The sequence below is a fragment of the Triturus cristatus genome, chromosome 9 (genome assembly GCF_964204655.1).
Source record: "Triturus cristatus chromosome 9, aTriCri1.1, whole genome shotgun sequence".
Lineage (NCBI taxonomy): Eukaryota > Metazoa > Chordata > Amphibia > Caudata > Salamandridae > Triturus > Triturus cristatus.
Window position 1 is genome coordinate 1,130,605,337 of NC_140592.1, and position 16,317 is coordinate 1,130,621,653.

At 41.3% G+C, this 16,317-nt stretch overlaps 2 protein-coding genes across 5 annotated transcripts in view; one reads left to right on the top strand and one right to left on the bottom strand.

Moving 5' to 3' along the window:
- MIS18BP1 (MIS18 binding protein 1) overlaps positions 1-16,317 on the top strand; it is a 772,466-nt gene that overhangs the window by 108,845 nt on the left and 647,304 nt on the right. The window lies entirely within an intron of this gene.
- LOC146799479 (uncharacterized) overlaps positions 1-16,317 on the bottom strand; it is a 165,390-nt gene that overhangs the window by 62,678 nt on the left and 86,395 nt on the right. For both annotated transcript variants that reach the window (XM_085627035.1, XM_085627034.1), the window contains exon 4: positions 15,136-15,367. In XM_085627035.1, coding sequence (XP_085483161.1) covers positions 15,136-15,367 — 232 coding nt within the window. The remainder of the gene's footprint in view (positions 1-15,135; positions 15,368-16,317) is intronic.

A 16,317-nucleotide genomic window follows, 5' to 3' on the forward strand; every position in this document is an offset into this window, starting at 1 on the left:
CGGCTAAAGTGGCGGAGGCACATGTCAATAAAGTCCTTTCTGACTTTCTAAACAATAACTTGATTCTAGACCGGTCTCAGAATTGATTCCGCGCTGGTCACAGCACTGAAACTGCACTCCGAGTGGTGAGTGAACACCTGCGCTCCACCCTAGACGAAGGTCAAACAGCGGCACTCGTACTACTCGATCTGAGTGCAGCGTTTGACACAGTCTCCCATCGGATCCTTCTGCGTCGACTTGAAGAAGTCGGAGTAAAAGACCTTGCCCTCGAATGGTTCCGCTCCTTCCTGTCAGACAGATCTTTTCAGGTTCTCTCCCCCTTTTGCGTCCTCCATTAAATCCATCAAGTAGGGGGTTCCACAGGGCTCGGCTTTGAGCCCGGCCCTGTTTAATCTGTATGTTCAGCCCCTGGCAGCTGTCGCCCGCCGCCATGGTCTTTCCATGGTTTCCTACGCGGACGACACCCAGCTGGTGGTGGTGCTCTCCGATGACCATGCGAACGACGCCTCCCAATTTCGGACAGGCCTTGAGGCGGTCGCAGGCTGGTTGACGGAGAATTGTCTTCAGCTAAACCGAGGTCCTGCTGGTGGGCAAGGACAGGGGGCTCTGGAACACTCAATGGTGGCCTTCGTCTCTGGGCCCTGCCCCTTCCCCTAAGCTGGTGGTAAAGAACCTCGGGTTTTTATTCGATTCTACCCTGAGTTTTCAAGAACACACCAAGAAAACCGCAGGCACCTGCTTCGGTCTGTTACGTGGCTTAAGGCCTATTCTTCGGTTCTTTGACTCGACCACACACCAACTTATAGTCCAGGCTACTATCCTCTCCAGACTGGACTACGCCAACTCCCTGTTGTTGGTCGCCAATAAGGCGGAATTGAACCGTCTACAGCGCGTCCAGAATACAGCAGCACGTGCCATACTTGGCCTTTCAAGATCATGTTCTGGAGCTGGGGCTGTCCGCCGTCTCCACTGGCTCCCTATTTCTAAAAGGGTCGACTTCAAGTCCCTATGTCTCACCTTTAAAATTCTCAAACTCTCCACACCTGAGATCCTGTCGGGCTCGATCACCCCTTACATCCCGAGCCGCATGCTGCGTTCTTCTGAACTGATCCTGGCTGCTGTCCCCAGAGTCCAGCGTTCCAGAGCTGGCGGCAAGTCCTTCCGTCTTCTTGCGGCCAAGCTGTGGAACTCCATCCCTTTGAAGAGCCGCAGTTTAGAGTGTCTGATATCCTTTCGCAAAGCTCTCAAAACTTTTCTTTTTCCCATAGCCTAACCATTTCTCGCCTGGTTTTTCCTGTTAGCGCCGGGACGCCCCTTCGTTGGGGCAGCTGCGCGCTTTATAAATGGTTTTAACATAACATAACAGAACTCACCAGGAGGCTAAGGAATCAGTTCATGCATATTATGAAAGGTTATTGCTGGCTTTTAAACAATACAGTGGAGACGAGAAATTAAGTGTAAAGGATTTGAGTCATTTTGTGTACCGATTTGTTTATGGTTTAAGGCCTGAAGTTAGTGAAATGATTAAACAGCATACCGTAGATTGGCAAAATAAAAAGATAGACGAAGTGTTACGACATGCAAAATATTTTAGTGATGAAATTGAAGCCAAATAGCACAAGTTAAAAGAAAAGGCAATGTGGGCACAGCTTAAGGAAGCAGAGCGACAAGAAGCCCAGTTAATCAAACAAGCTAACGGAATAGAGCAAGCAAAACAAAAGCCTAACATTGTAAAAGGACAGATTAGCATAGATGAAGCTAAAAAGAAATGGCCATGTCATAATTGCGGGAAATTAGGGCATTGGAAATCAGAGTGTAAATTACCACCGAAAGCTAATGGTGAAAATTCATCATTAAATCCACAGGTGCAGAATGAGGTGAGTTGCCAATCACCGCGACAGCAGCAGGTTGTTACTCAGTGTCCGGTGCCAAAACCACCTTTTCCACAGAATGTAAATCCTCAAAGATACAGTAATGAGACAGGATTCTACAACGAAGAACAGGTAACAAAGCTACCGCGCGCTGGTGCAGTTTCGCAGTATTGGCCGCAACGCAATGAGAGTGAGTCAGAAGAAAATGATTGACGGTGCCTAGGAGAGGAAGAGGAGTGCGTACTTGGCGCAACTCTAGAGGTAGACCAGACAGGACCTTTTGTGGATGGAAAGGTGAATGAAGTAAACATTACTATCCTAGTGGATACTGGTGCTACTCATTCAACTGTTAGATCAGCTGAAGTGAAAAATCTTGCTCTCTCGGGTGAAACAATCCAAGTAGTTGGGGTCTCGAACAAACAGATAAAAGCTTATCTTACTGATCCTGTAAAGGTTAGGCTAGGGAAATTCACTGACATGCATCGTTTTTTTGCATGCGGCACTAGTCCTGTAAATCTGTTAGGGAGGAATTTACTGTGCAAGATGAATTGCACCATCTTTTGTACACCTGATGGTTTAGCCTTTGAAACTCCCGACGAAGATGTACTGTATAGAATGACAATGGCAAATTCAGAACCTGAAATTACCGAAGCATTTGTTGTATTTGATCCAGAAGGATTACCTCAAGAATTGAAAGAAACAGTGAAAGCAGAAGTGTGGGATTTCACGGGAGAGGATGTTGGATTAATGAAAAGAGTAGATTCTGTGAAAATAACTAAAAGGAGTAAATTACCCAAGCATTCCTCAGTATAAATTAACACCAGAGATAATTGCAGGAGTAACGCCTGTAATAGACAGAATGATTGAACAAGGAATTTTGAGAGAAATAATGAGCAGTCCATGTAGCTCTCCGATCATGGGTTTGGAAAAGCCAAATGGGACCTTTAGGATAGTGCAGGATTTGAGAAAGGTGAATAAAATTGTTGTTCCTTGCTGTCCCATTGTGCCAAACCCTTCGGTAATTCTATATCAGATTCCCCATGATGCAGAATGGTACACGGTCATTGACTTGTGTCATGCTTTCTTTTCTATTCCTTTGCACCCTCATAGCCAACAATTGTTTGCGTTCTGGTTCAGGGAGCGTATTTTGGCATGGTGCCGTATCCCTCAAGGATATACAGAGAGTCCTTCAATATTTAATCAGGTTCTAAAGAAGTCATTGGAAGATTTCAAGATGTCAGAAAGTTCAGTGCTGGTACAATACATCGATGACCTATTAGTGGCATCGAAGACACGAGAAGCATGTGTGGTTGACACAGTTGCGCTGTTAAATCATTTGGCCGATGGAGGAGTTAAAGTATCCCCATCAAAATTGCAGTTTTGTCAGAAAGAAGTACAATACTTAGGTCATAAGATTGAAAAAGGCCTGAAAAAAGTAACAATGGACAGAATTAAAATAATTAAAGGAATGAGAGCACCAATGACACAGAGAGAAGTCAGAATGTTTCTTGGAATGGTGGGATATTGTCAACAGTGGATCAGCAATTTCTCACTGATCGCAAAACCACTAGTACATTTGACAAAGAGTGATGTGAAAGATCCCCTTGAGCTGAGTGAAGAAGAGCTGAAATCTTTTAAACAATTGAGAGACAGTTTGTGCGAAGCAGAGGCTCTTGGAATGCCTGATCATGAAAAAGAATTTGAACTGTATTGCAGTGAGTGAGATGGATGTGCTCTTTCCATGTTATTGCAATGACATGGAAGATTGAGACGACAGATTGCTTATTTTTCAGCTGTACTAGATCCAGTAGCTGTGGCATTGCCTGGATGTTTGAAAGAGGTAGCTGCCACGTGCAAGAGTTTGGAACAGAGTGAAGGAATTGTAATGGGATACCCTGTGAGAGTGTTGGTACCCCATGATGTAGCGATCCTTTTGATAAGAGGTAAAACACAATTCATGACGCATAGTCGTCTAACAAAATATGAAAAGGTGATTTTAGGTGCTACAAATGTGAGTCTTGTAAGATGCACTAATGTGAACCCATCAACATTATTACCTGATGCTGTAAATGCAGAGGTGAAAGATTAAGTTAATCATGATTGTTTGGAAGTGCTTGATTTTTGCACTAAACTGCGTCCGGACATAAAAGATATGCCTCTGAACAAGAGTGACTATGTGATGTTTGTGGATGGATCGTGCATAAGAACTGGAGAAGGAATTTTGAGTGCTGCATATGCTGTGTGTACTGTAACAACTGTGTTGGAAGAATCTTGTTTGAGAGAAGTACGATCTGCTCAAGTTGCCAAGTTATTTGGACTGATTAGAGCATGCAAGTTGGGAAAGAATGTGCGAGTCACTGTGGTTTCTGACAGCCAGTATAAGTTTGGAGTGGTGCATGATTTTGGCCAAATTTGGTCTCAAAAGGTTTCGTGACGTCGAGTGGAACTCCAATCAGAAATGCAGAGATAGTTGGAAAATTACTTGAGGCGATACAGCTGCCTAAACAGATCGCCATTATAAAATGTAGCGCGCACGGAAAAGGAACCGATTATGTGACAGAAGGTAATGAATTTGCAAATGATCTACCGCAGTACTGTTCACGAAACCAAACTTCATTAAATCGTAACAGGGAGAAGGAAATGGATTTAGGCCCCTTGCTTTTTACTAACACCGTAAGCACATAGGATGAAGTGAGACAGTTACAGGAAGAAGCAGGGGAAGAGGAAAAGAAACAGTGGATAAAATCAGGATGTGCACCACGAGAAGTAGACAGAGTTTGGGTTTACAGAGATGGAAGACCAGTGATGCCTAATAGCATGATCTCTACCATGGCACGGATGTACCATGGACAGGCCCACATAGGCAGGGATGCCATGATTAGACTTTTTAAACAGGCCTGGTATAATGCAAAGGTTCGGCTTATAGCCGAGAGCCTTTGTCAGAGATGTCTCATATGCCAGCAATTTAATCCAAGAAGAAAAACTGTGGTGAGCTTGGGAACCATAGGACGGGAGGGAGGTCCTTTCACTCATATGCATCTTGATTTCATTGAACTGTCCTTGTGCAACAGGCTAAGATATGTACTGGTGATTGTTTTATTGTTTATCTGTTCTCTCGTTGGGTTGAAGCTTACCCAATCAGAAGGAATGATGGAGTTACAGTAGCAAAACTCCTCCTGAGAGAGTTCATTCCTCGGTTTGGTTTCCCAGTAACGATTGAAACAGATAGAGGAACACATTTCCAGAATGAAATTATAAAATGTATTTGTGAAGCATTGAATGCACAACAGAAACTGCATTGTGCCTACCGGCCAGAGGCTTCTGAAGTGGTGGAGCAAATAAATGGCACCATAAAGAACAGATTGGGGAAAATGTGTTTGGCCACAGGTCTAAAATGGCAGATGTCTTGCCTCTAGTTTTAATGACCATTAGATCAATTCCTGATAGGAAAACTGGTCCGAGTCCCCATGAAATTATCATGGGTAGAGCGATGAGACATGTTTTTATTCCGGTCAACAAACTGCTGCCTATATCTGATGACTTCGTCCTGGATTATTGCAAAGGATTGGCTGATATGGTTCATTCTGCGTTTCATCAGGTTGGACCAGATGCGACCACTCTTGAAAAGAAGCCAGCTCATGACTTGAGTCCTGGAGATTGGGTCCGCACAAAAGTAAACAGAAGAAGAAATTGTCTGGTTCCACGCTGGGGAAGACCATGACAAGTGATTCTGACGACAACAACTGCTGTGAAGTGTGCAGGGATGAATAACTGGATTCATGCCAGTCACACTCTTCGAGTCCCAAATCCAGAAGATCAATCTGAAGAGGAACAACGGGAAGTATCAGATACCAGTTTCTAATCAGAATCGGAAGAAACAAGAACAAGACAAAACCCAGAAGCAGAAGAAAAAGGGTCTAAGTCAAATTATAGGACAAGAAAATATACCACTAAGAAGACTACTTGAAATTTCTGATACAAGCTCTGAATCTGAGACAGTACCAGTAGGAGTACAAGAAAGAATAAATCATGATACTGGAAAAACTGAACAAGCAATCTTTGGAAAAGAAATCTAGAGTACAAGCTCAAGAGAAATTCCCCCAGAAGTAATAGAAATGGAAGGCGAGGAATTAGATACAGAGAGGGAGGGTGAGGTAACTGCGGAAGAACACTGAGGAGGTGTAGGGAAACAACACACACAGGTAGAAAAAGGGACAGATAGTCAGCAGGAAGATGGCGTGGAAGAAACACGAGGAGGGATAGATACAGACAGTGAACATGAAATCTTGAGGATAAAATCCAAAGGAGGTGAAATCCAGACGGAGACAGAATCCGAAGAAAGCGAAACAGAAAGTAAAAGTGGAAGACCTTTGAGGAAAAGAGCTTGGAAAACAGAGCAAGAAGGGAAAGGATCTAAATTGAAAAGGCCTTTGAAAGAGGATATTTGGCCCAACAAAATTAAGAGGTTGAGATACCGACTAACCAGAATAAAGTCTGATAATGCTGAACAAGTGAATGAAGTGTCTAGTCAAGAGAGACAAAAGGACACTGATCAGAAGCACTTGCAGAGAGTAAAAAGGATAAAGAAACCAAACCAGAAGTACAAGTCACCGGAATGGACATATGTGGCACTTCCTGATATACAGGAGGAAGCTGATAGCCAAGAAAGTCTAAAAGTGACTGTGCAGGAGGTGGACAAAGGAGAAGAAGATTCAGAAATCCTGAGAGTTATCTTGTCTGACACCAAAGAAGAAACGGATGATCAGGAAATTCTGAACAAAGACTGAACATAAGGACAAGGACGATTCATACATGGATTGAGTGACAAAAGAAATCGAAAAGTGAATTAAAACCCAGACAAGACACGTGAACCGAAAAGAACCAAGTGGGCAACTAAAGCCTTAGGTTTAGACAAAGATAAATTGTTGAAGAAAGATTGCCAAAATGGCAAACAATGAAAATAGAAATCCAACACATGGATTTCTCCGAAGGTGGTGTAAAATTTGTTTTTGTTGTACAGGATTACTAATGCTTGTCTGGATCATATTAGCAATAACAATTTTATTTAGGGTAACATTTGAAAATATCGATAGACACATAGTAACTGGAACTAATGATCAGAAGGCTGATGAAAGTAATGTCACAAAACTGGTAGATAGAACAGAACTTCACAAAGATAGGTCCATAAACAATTTTTCTAACAATGTTTTTTCAAGGTTATTGTATGAATATGTAAAAACAATGGAGGTTAGAGACTTATGTTTGCATGCAGTTACCTGCATCTGTATCAGAAAGTGTCACTTATCACCTTCCTTTGACATATGGGATAACTTGTAGTGTCTTAGCCAGTTTGTTTTATAAAACTGGAAAGTTAGAATATTATTACACAGACATAGATAATATTTTCTCACATATTCCTGTAGTTCCTGAACTAAACAAGGTGATTCCTGGTAAAACTCTAGGTGAAATTTTTCTGGAAGCAAAAGAATTAACTCTAGAAGAAGTGTTTAAAAATAACCTTACTTGTAGTTTAAGAAAGGAAGAGAACACTCTTCTGAACATGGTAGATGAGAGGAGAGTTAAAATGCAAAAGAAGAGGTCTGTGGGAAAGATGGAAACAACATTTTGGGATGTTGGGAAGGAAAATCATTTAAAAGGATAAACAAATCCAGCAATGACTTCAGACTGGCCCCAGAAAGGAAAGCTATGTATCAGGAGAGATAATACTGTATATGACAATTATTTTGTAGGTGCAAGTGAATGCCATGACTTATAAAAAAATCATGGGAGGATGGGGATTTAAAGGAGGAAAAGATCCAGTATTCCCTGGAATATATTACATCTGTGGGAATAGAGCTTATTATAGGTTGCCGGACCATTGGTATGGAACCTGTTATGTAGGCCTGGTCTTTCCAAAAATATTTCATGTGGAAAGGGGAGATGACGGATTGCACGAAATAGGGAGACAGTAAACACATAGAAGGAGGGAAAGTTGGCCAGAAATTATAGGTGATCTCTTTGGAGCACAGATATTAGCAGTTGGAATATCTCTGAATGCACATAAAATTAGAAAATTGTCTACAGTTGTGGATCGTTTATCAACAGGCACAGCTGGAGGGTTCTTAATAGTATATACCAAAATGGTTGCCATGAGAGCTATGATTATACAAAATCGACTTGCCCTTGCTATTATACTGGCAAAAGAGGGAGGAGTCTGTGGAATGCTGAAAGTACAACATTGCTGTACTTATATTCCTGACGAAAGTCAGAACCTAAAGCAATATATTAAGAATATAACTGATTTGCATGAAGAAATTGTTCCAATGGAGGTTGAAGGTGTATGGGAGAAACCTGGTAAGGGTTTTTCAACTATTAAGAATCTATTAACAAAAACTAGGTAGCTCCTTTGTGGGAAACATACTGACACCTGTGACTTTTGTGATTATTTAGTGTTAATATTAAGATTAGGATGTGTGTGCATGAAAAGAAGAAAATTACAAAATAAGAAAAAAAAGAGAGAAGAAGAAAGAGAAGGAAATCAGAGAAAGAGAGATAGAAGAAATAGAATAACATGCAACATTTTAGGGGCAGAGAAAATGTGCTGATTGGACAGTTCGGGGTTATCTGTAGGGTTTTAAAAGTTTCCCAGGACATAACTGGTTCTTCATGATGACTTGGCATAGGAAGGTATGATTTTATTAAGTTTCGATTTCCACTCACAGGCGAGGGCAGCGAATGTAACTCTTCCAAGGTGAAGAAGTTGTATTACACGGGGTCTTTATTGTCCTTTCCGCTGTTCCCACATAATTGTCTGTTGGCAAGCTAACAAGTCACTATCCTTGACTGGGAACACGGTGTCAAAGAGGATCGTGTCATTTGGTGATCTCCAGAGCCATCCTGTCATGCGCAGAAATCCTTGTGCTTACATGGTGGCATCTTCAGAGAACTCCATCTTGGGTACTGTGGCCTAGTAGGACCAAATGCCAACTTAAGCAAAAACAGACATAACAGTAATTAAAATTTAGAAATTAGAATTATAATGTTTAAACCCTCACTAATCCCATTATGTATTAGTATTTACCTAGCTGTAGCTACATTTAAAGCGATAATACTTATCATTTGAGAATTTTAAAAGCACTAATAATCACAAAGCAACATAAATCATGCAATTTTCTATTTCACCACAATCCAAGGTTAGTTTGCGTACCATAGTTAATTAATTGTTCTGCCATGCAGTTAGCATTTTAGTCCCACATACATCTCGTGATTATCAAGGTGCAAAAGTTGATTAATAAGTTCACTGCAAACAGGTTATTGGAATTAAAATTAGAATGATTACGTAATTAATTTCATGCAAATTAGAGGAGGTATACAAAATTTTGTTTTACCTGCTCCATCAATCCCCCCCTTTGGTGATTTTAAACATCACCACTACTCACTAATTTCACTACATTTATCTACGGAAATGGTGTTATGCAGTTCCCCTTGCATTTGTTAGTTTAAATCAGTGTTCTCCATACTGTTTTCTTTTGTTTTCGTGTACACATTATCTTGCAATTCTTCTAATTCTATTTCTTCTAATTATGAAGTAGGAGGGAAAAAGGGTATATAATGCCCTCATCCGCTATTGGGTGTCGTCAATGGCTTTTGATCGTTCATGGTGCTAGGTTGCGTAAGCTGCTGGCAATTTATTGGTTTGCATTGGGTTTATTTTTCATATGGGAAGAAATTTGCCGTGCATTCTATATTTCGTCTGACAGTTTGATCCTGTGCCGTGGGTCAGACAGCCTGTCCTGGGAATTGTACCTGAGAATATGGATCACTCTGATCAGAATTCGTCATCTTTGGCAAACTGGTAATTATTGACTGTTTTCATGCTTATTTACTAAATGTTTGTTTTCTCTTTAAATAAACTAGATTTATATTATGAGCTGTAGTGAATAAATGCGAACGTAAAGAAATGTATCATTAGATAAACAAAACTTAACTAATAAGAAATGAGTTTGTGGTTCTTTATATTAATTACGAGAAATACAAAATGTTTCCTAGGCTTTAATTGTGTTTAGCTGATTCTAAATCACCATCAACCAGTCCAACTAATTGGTCCATCGATCAAGTGGTGGAGTGCCTTGATGTTTAAGGTCAGGATTCTGAAGATGTATAGGTATAATGTGTATACAATGTAAAGCAAATTAATCCTGATAAGTAATAAGGTACCCACATGTCCAGTACTTTTCTCCCGTGTGCAGATTCGCAGTGAGTTTGATTGAATGACGAGTGTGTTGGTGTTATGGGCCCCACCAATGAATGAATGAGTCGTTGTGAATAAGAATCTGTGACATAAGGAGAATATGTAAATTTTGGTGATTTGCGCTGCATCAAAAGCCTAGAAACAACTGCTGTTCGGTGTCGGGGCAAAAAAGAAACAGGCGCAGAATGAATTAACAATAGTGAAGGTCACACTGAGCACTTTACTGGGTAACAAAACAGGAAAGCACTGACAGGCACAGTGAATCAACAATGGTGGAGGTCATGCTGAACACTTTACCCGGTGAACGGATTATGATCAAAACCTCCATATGTGAGGTTACATTGCCGGGTGATTGGCTCCACTATACATCAAAACGACCAGTTCAAATATTAAGAGCATGACATTTATAACAGGAGATTTCACCATGGAGATATTCACGAAACACAGGAAATTTCTGTCTCTATGACCACCACTTCGGAAAGTAGAGATAAGAAACAGACTGATGGAGCCTGCCACCATGTTGATCACATTCAATGGGAAGACCAAGGAGCTAAACAAACTGAAAGACTACCAGAGGTTTTTTAATGCTTTTAAAGAGTCTGATAGGGACACAATTTCGGTTGGCATTTGACTCAGGAACAAGACGACAGAACAGAGGGAGACAATAATGTGACTGTTATTGGATCTTCTGGTCTGAAGAATGGCATGCTACAAGCCTTAATGAGGAGATCATCAAAAAAGAAACACCCTGGTGACTTAAAAGGGCCAAAGACCGGGATAAACGAGATCACCTCCAAAAGCATAATCCTAGTTCATGCTACAGAAGGCTGGTGGGTGACACATCTTGAGAGATGGTAAACAATTTCTTAAGGGACTAGGTCCTTTGATGTTCCATGCGCCCTCCTTCCCTAACCTTGTCAATTACTCAATATTTAATTATCTTTTGAGAATGTTCCTTTCTACAATATCCTTGTCTAATATAGATGTATCCGTTGGCAGGAGGAAGGAACCTAGAGATTAACCCGCCTGTTCGAAGTAAGTTTGTGCTAGTTTTTGTATAAAAGGCAAAGGGACACACCATATCCCATCCCAGTGCAGAACATCTAACCATTAATAGTTGCAGATCTTAATAGAAGAGTACAGCACACACCTTCAGATAATACGTAAACATTCAAAATTCGGCCCGACTGTCGGACGAGTATTTTACACTGCAATACCTATACTGTAGGGTTTGGGTGACTGAAGGGGAGATCCAACACCATCTTAAGATTAGTATAGTATGCGTTCTGCAACGAACACCAAGGATTTATTCACTGTTTCACTTAACATCAATTGACTGACGCATTCTATAAAACGGAAGAGACGTTGACATGCCTAACCACCAGCCAACCTGGCTCTTATGCAGGACACCCAGCTGACAAATTAAAGGATTGGGTCACTATGGTCATTAACGCTTGTAACACAGAGAGCCACAATGGTGATGAGGGAAAATCCATTTCTTTTCAGAAGGCAAGCATTGGGGTGGATGGTGATACTTTTGCATAAATCCTTACAGCACCGAATACTTAAACAGCAAGTTACTTACCTTTGGTAATGCTTTATCTGGTAGAGACAATATCTAGATGTAGTTTCCCTTACCTTTGAATCTCCCCCGGCGTCAGACTGGATCCATACATTTTTTCAGGAGCATTACCCCTGTGTGCCGGTAGGTGGCGTCGATCAGCTCCGTGCATCGTCTGTGCTGGAAGTGATGTCCGTCTCACCTATTTTACGACCCACTTCGGTGCAAAGACGTCAGTTACTTTTCATAGCAGAAGCGCGAAACCATGAAGTGCACGGATACGGGTGTGTCCAAACTAGGGACCTGAAAAGGATGAGCTCTAACCCTAGAACTCTGTCCGCAGAGCGGGAAGGATGGTTGGACAGTAAGGAATCTGCTGATCACTATTGTCTCTAGCAGATAAGGCGTTACCGAAGGTAGGTAACTTGTTCGTCTGATAGACATCTAGCCCCAGATTCCTCACCTCTGAATAGATACTCAAGCAATACCATTGCCAGAAGTGGGTCTGCAGACAAATTTAGACTAAGAAGTGCAGCAGGACCGAACAGACAAAATGCCCGTCCCTGAGGATCGAACAGTCCAGGTAGTAATGCTTGGTAAACATGTGGAGGGACACCCACGTTACTGCCCGACAGATAGGCAGGACTGAAACTCCACAAGCTAACACAGTGGTCGCAGCCTTAGCTTTGGTGGAATGAGCCCTTAAGCCTTCAAGAGGCTACTTCTTTACAAGTGCGTAGCAGATCTTGATGCAGAGAACGACCCATCGAGAGCTGGTCTGTTTCCGCACCGTTCGACTTTTCTTTACACCAACATACCCCACGAAGAGTTGGTTGCCCACCCGGAACTCTCGTGTGCGGTCATGGTAGAACGACAACGCTCTTTTTTGGGTCCAGATTGTGGAGTCGCTCCTCTTCTTTGCGGGATGTGGAGGAACGTAGAAAGTGTGTAACATGACCGATTGGCCCACATGAAATGGAGTTACCACTTTCGGCAGGGAAGATGCCTTAGTGCGAACCACCAGTTTGTTAGGAAATACTGATTGGAAGGGAGGATTGGATGATAAAGCCTGCAGCTCACGCACCCTCCTGACCAACGGGATTGCCACAAAAAAAGTTGTTTTGATGGTGAACAGCCTGAGGAGACAATTGTGTAAAGGCTCACATCAGAAATGTGAGAACCCAATTGAGGTCTCACTGAGGTATAATGAAAAGGGAATGTCTCAAAAAAAGAACAACAAAATGTGACAAAAATGCTGTCAGAAACTGACAGAGGGATGGCACTTCTCTCAGATCACCGCTGGCTGGCGCTGAAAGAAATGAACTGACGTCAGCATGCCAACGTGGCACCTATATAGGTGACGTGGATGTCACTTCTGGCTTGGGCGCCGCCACCTATTGGTGAGCTGGGGTACTGCTCATTAAAAATCTTCCGTATCCAGTCTGACAACTTGGGAAATTCAAAGGTAAGTAATATGGGGCTAGGAGCCTCTATCAGGTACCTGTATTTGACAAGTTTAAAATTCAACAGAATTTTATTGTGGGGTCCAGCTATGCACTAAAAAGGCGACAAATATGTGTTCCTTTATAGGTTATCGAGGACATTAGTGGCCAGCAATCTTTCTGGGGACCCAGTAAGAATCAGATCAGACAGATCTGATTATGGAAAGGGAAGGCGAGGACCATATTTAAAGATGCTGGGGGAAACCACTTCCTAGTAGATATACAGAGACTTCTATATTCTTGAGACAGGACATGTATATTTTTATCTTGTGTAGATGAAATTTGCATCTTAAAGGCTGGTTTCTACTATTCCATAGTGCATGGCCGAGAGGGACTTCCTACAGAACTTTATAAGGTGGTGTCTCAGATAAAGTCCCTATACACCTGCATAAAGATACATCCTAGTTGTTCTTGTGTCCAAAATATGGAGAATGGCAAAGGGGTAGATCGAAGATTTCTGCAGAAAAACAATTCTTTCAACAGTTCTTGACTAACCACTTAGCCACCAACAAGGTCTGTATCATCAGCACTGGTATTGAGGACAAAAGGTCAACAGCACTTTGGGGTGAGCTGATGCGAGAAGCCACACTAAGCGGCAAACAGAAATGCAAGACATACAAGTAGTTGGAGGCAAGGATAAAAATAAAACATAGACGTCAATACAATACTTCGCCTAAAGAAAAGTCTAGAAGGAGCTCATGGCAGCTCAATGCTACAAACACCATTCTTTACATTGCAGGCTGAACATGCATTACTTGGTGTACAACGGAAACAAAAAGAACATGGTGAGAAGGCCAGTCGACTGTTGCAATGCAATTTTGAAAGCAGGACATTAATTCAGACATCCTGGTAATTTGGAGCAAGGATAGTACATTACTCACACAGCCTATAGCTTGGACATTTCATGAGAAGGGGGCGTGGCTAGGGAAAGGGAACTTACATGAACACAAGACACAATATACAGAGGTCAAAGATCGAAGCAGACTATGCAACAGCTCTTTAAGACCTAAATGGAAGACATTACACAGATTGCTTAACATACATCCTAACCCATGCAGATGCTCCACCGTGGGCCAATATTACGCGCAGGTGAATGGGTGGGTGAAAGCAAGTTCAGAATCACCATATCATCCACTGTTTCTTGAGTGCAATACAGTGGATGCAGGTGCCAGTCTGTGGTACCGGTCTCCTTTGAGGCTCCTGATTACAGATATGTTGAGGTAGTCTGTCAGGCAGACGGGAACACCACCACTGCAGAAATAGCAGCACTTTGCATTATTCATCATTGTTATGCTTCACAGAATTACAGAATATTTCTAAAGCTTTTTCATCCTAGCTTTGTGTTTGCATTATAATCTACTTGTACTGCAAGTCAGTAATTCAACATACATTTATCAGTATGTTACTGTTTTTTTCAAACGTTTAGATTAGCTTTTTTCCACTTGTATTGCCACGCTTGAAAGACTGCTGGCATCTTTTGTTGTTTGCATTGTATGCACATTTCAAAAACGTTGGTACTAAGCAAGCGAGACTTATTATCCTCGCTTAATTTCAAAGATTCAGTGGCATGCCATTACTGAGGTGCTGAGAATAATCGGATTGACTGGAATGGTTTTATCCTCATCCTTTGTGGACATTAGTTTCCACAGCTGCACATTAGCCTACTGCAATATCCCTGTTTGTCACAACAGCTACCTCTCTGGGGCTTATGGGATATACATTTCTCCAGTTGTAAAAAGATGTATTTTTGACAAAGATACCTTAGATGAGCGGTTTCTTTAGCAATCCAATAACCATAGCTGTCTTCCACCCTCTCCAAATTCCCCCACACGAAGAAGTAATCCATTGTTTTTAACAAAGTATATTTCAGAGGTATGGTACAACACACACAAAACCTACAGAGTTTAGAATTATTTCAAATACATCATTATTAGAACAAATTAATCTTACCTGAGGTATAGCTTAGTCAGTAGTGGAAATTCCCTGGGAATTTGCTTCAGAATATTTTCTCCAAAGCCGTAACAGAAGCTCATTTCCAATACTCTCAATTTCTGTTTAATGCTAAAGAGTGCACTTAAACAAGGTTCTGTGATATACATTGCAAAAAGGTGCAGCTTCTCAAGTGTACTTGGCAAGTTACGGATCCATGATCCTACACCGCTGGGATAAAAAAGGGAACTCCCTGGAAATAAGAAAACAAATTAATGGGACTAGAATTTTTAAAAGATTACACCATTCATGCATAGTCATAATTTTTTCTTGTGGTCTTTTCTTAACTGAAAATAAAATAAAGAGGAGACGCCGTTGAAATCATAATAAAACCAGAATAGTGCGAAGGCCAACAATGATCTGCAACAGTCATGGCCATACCATAGTCAGTGAAATGTGCAATTTTGGGCACATAAGTCTCTACTGTTTTTTTCACACTGTGGTGTATCCTTTTATCAACTTCACCCGTTTATATTCAGGCCATTTCTTCTCACAAAAACTCTTTAGACCATTTTTTAGCCATCCTAGACCATTAGCACTGTTGATTAAAGATAGGACAAATGTGGCAGAAAGAAGAATGTCTCTGTTAAGCAGACCACAAGAAAGATATGGACATTGTATTAGTTCCTAATAATGGTGAAGTTTGCTCAGTGAGTTAATGCTTGCAGCTGACACCTACGCTACTCTGTACGCCATGTGCTAAAATCCCAGCTAGGCAAACTCAACTTTACAACCTGCTGAGGTTAGTAAATTAAGAATCCGTAAATTCAAAAATCTCTTCTCACTATTATGTGAAAGGATTATGAATAGAATAAGAATTAAAACACAATTGGGTGGGCTATGAAAAATTATTCCATTGCTAGAAAATGGAGGTAACTCCATATCTGGGGTACTTCCAGTGTGGGCAAAGAGTACCAGCAAGTAAGACTTAAGAGCACCATTAATGCAAAGGAAGGAAGAAAGCACAGCCTTTGCGGCAAGATCTTTGAAAGATGCTGGATTATTCGCTGTGATGTGGGTAATGAATAAATAACAGATGTTTTTATTTTTACACTGAAGGAAATGTATAGTTCAGTGAGGTCACAAACATGCGCTAGCTATTTTTCACCAACACTTTCAAGGTGGATTGTAACTCGCATGCTA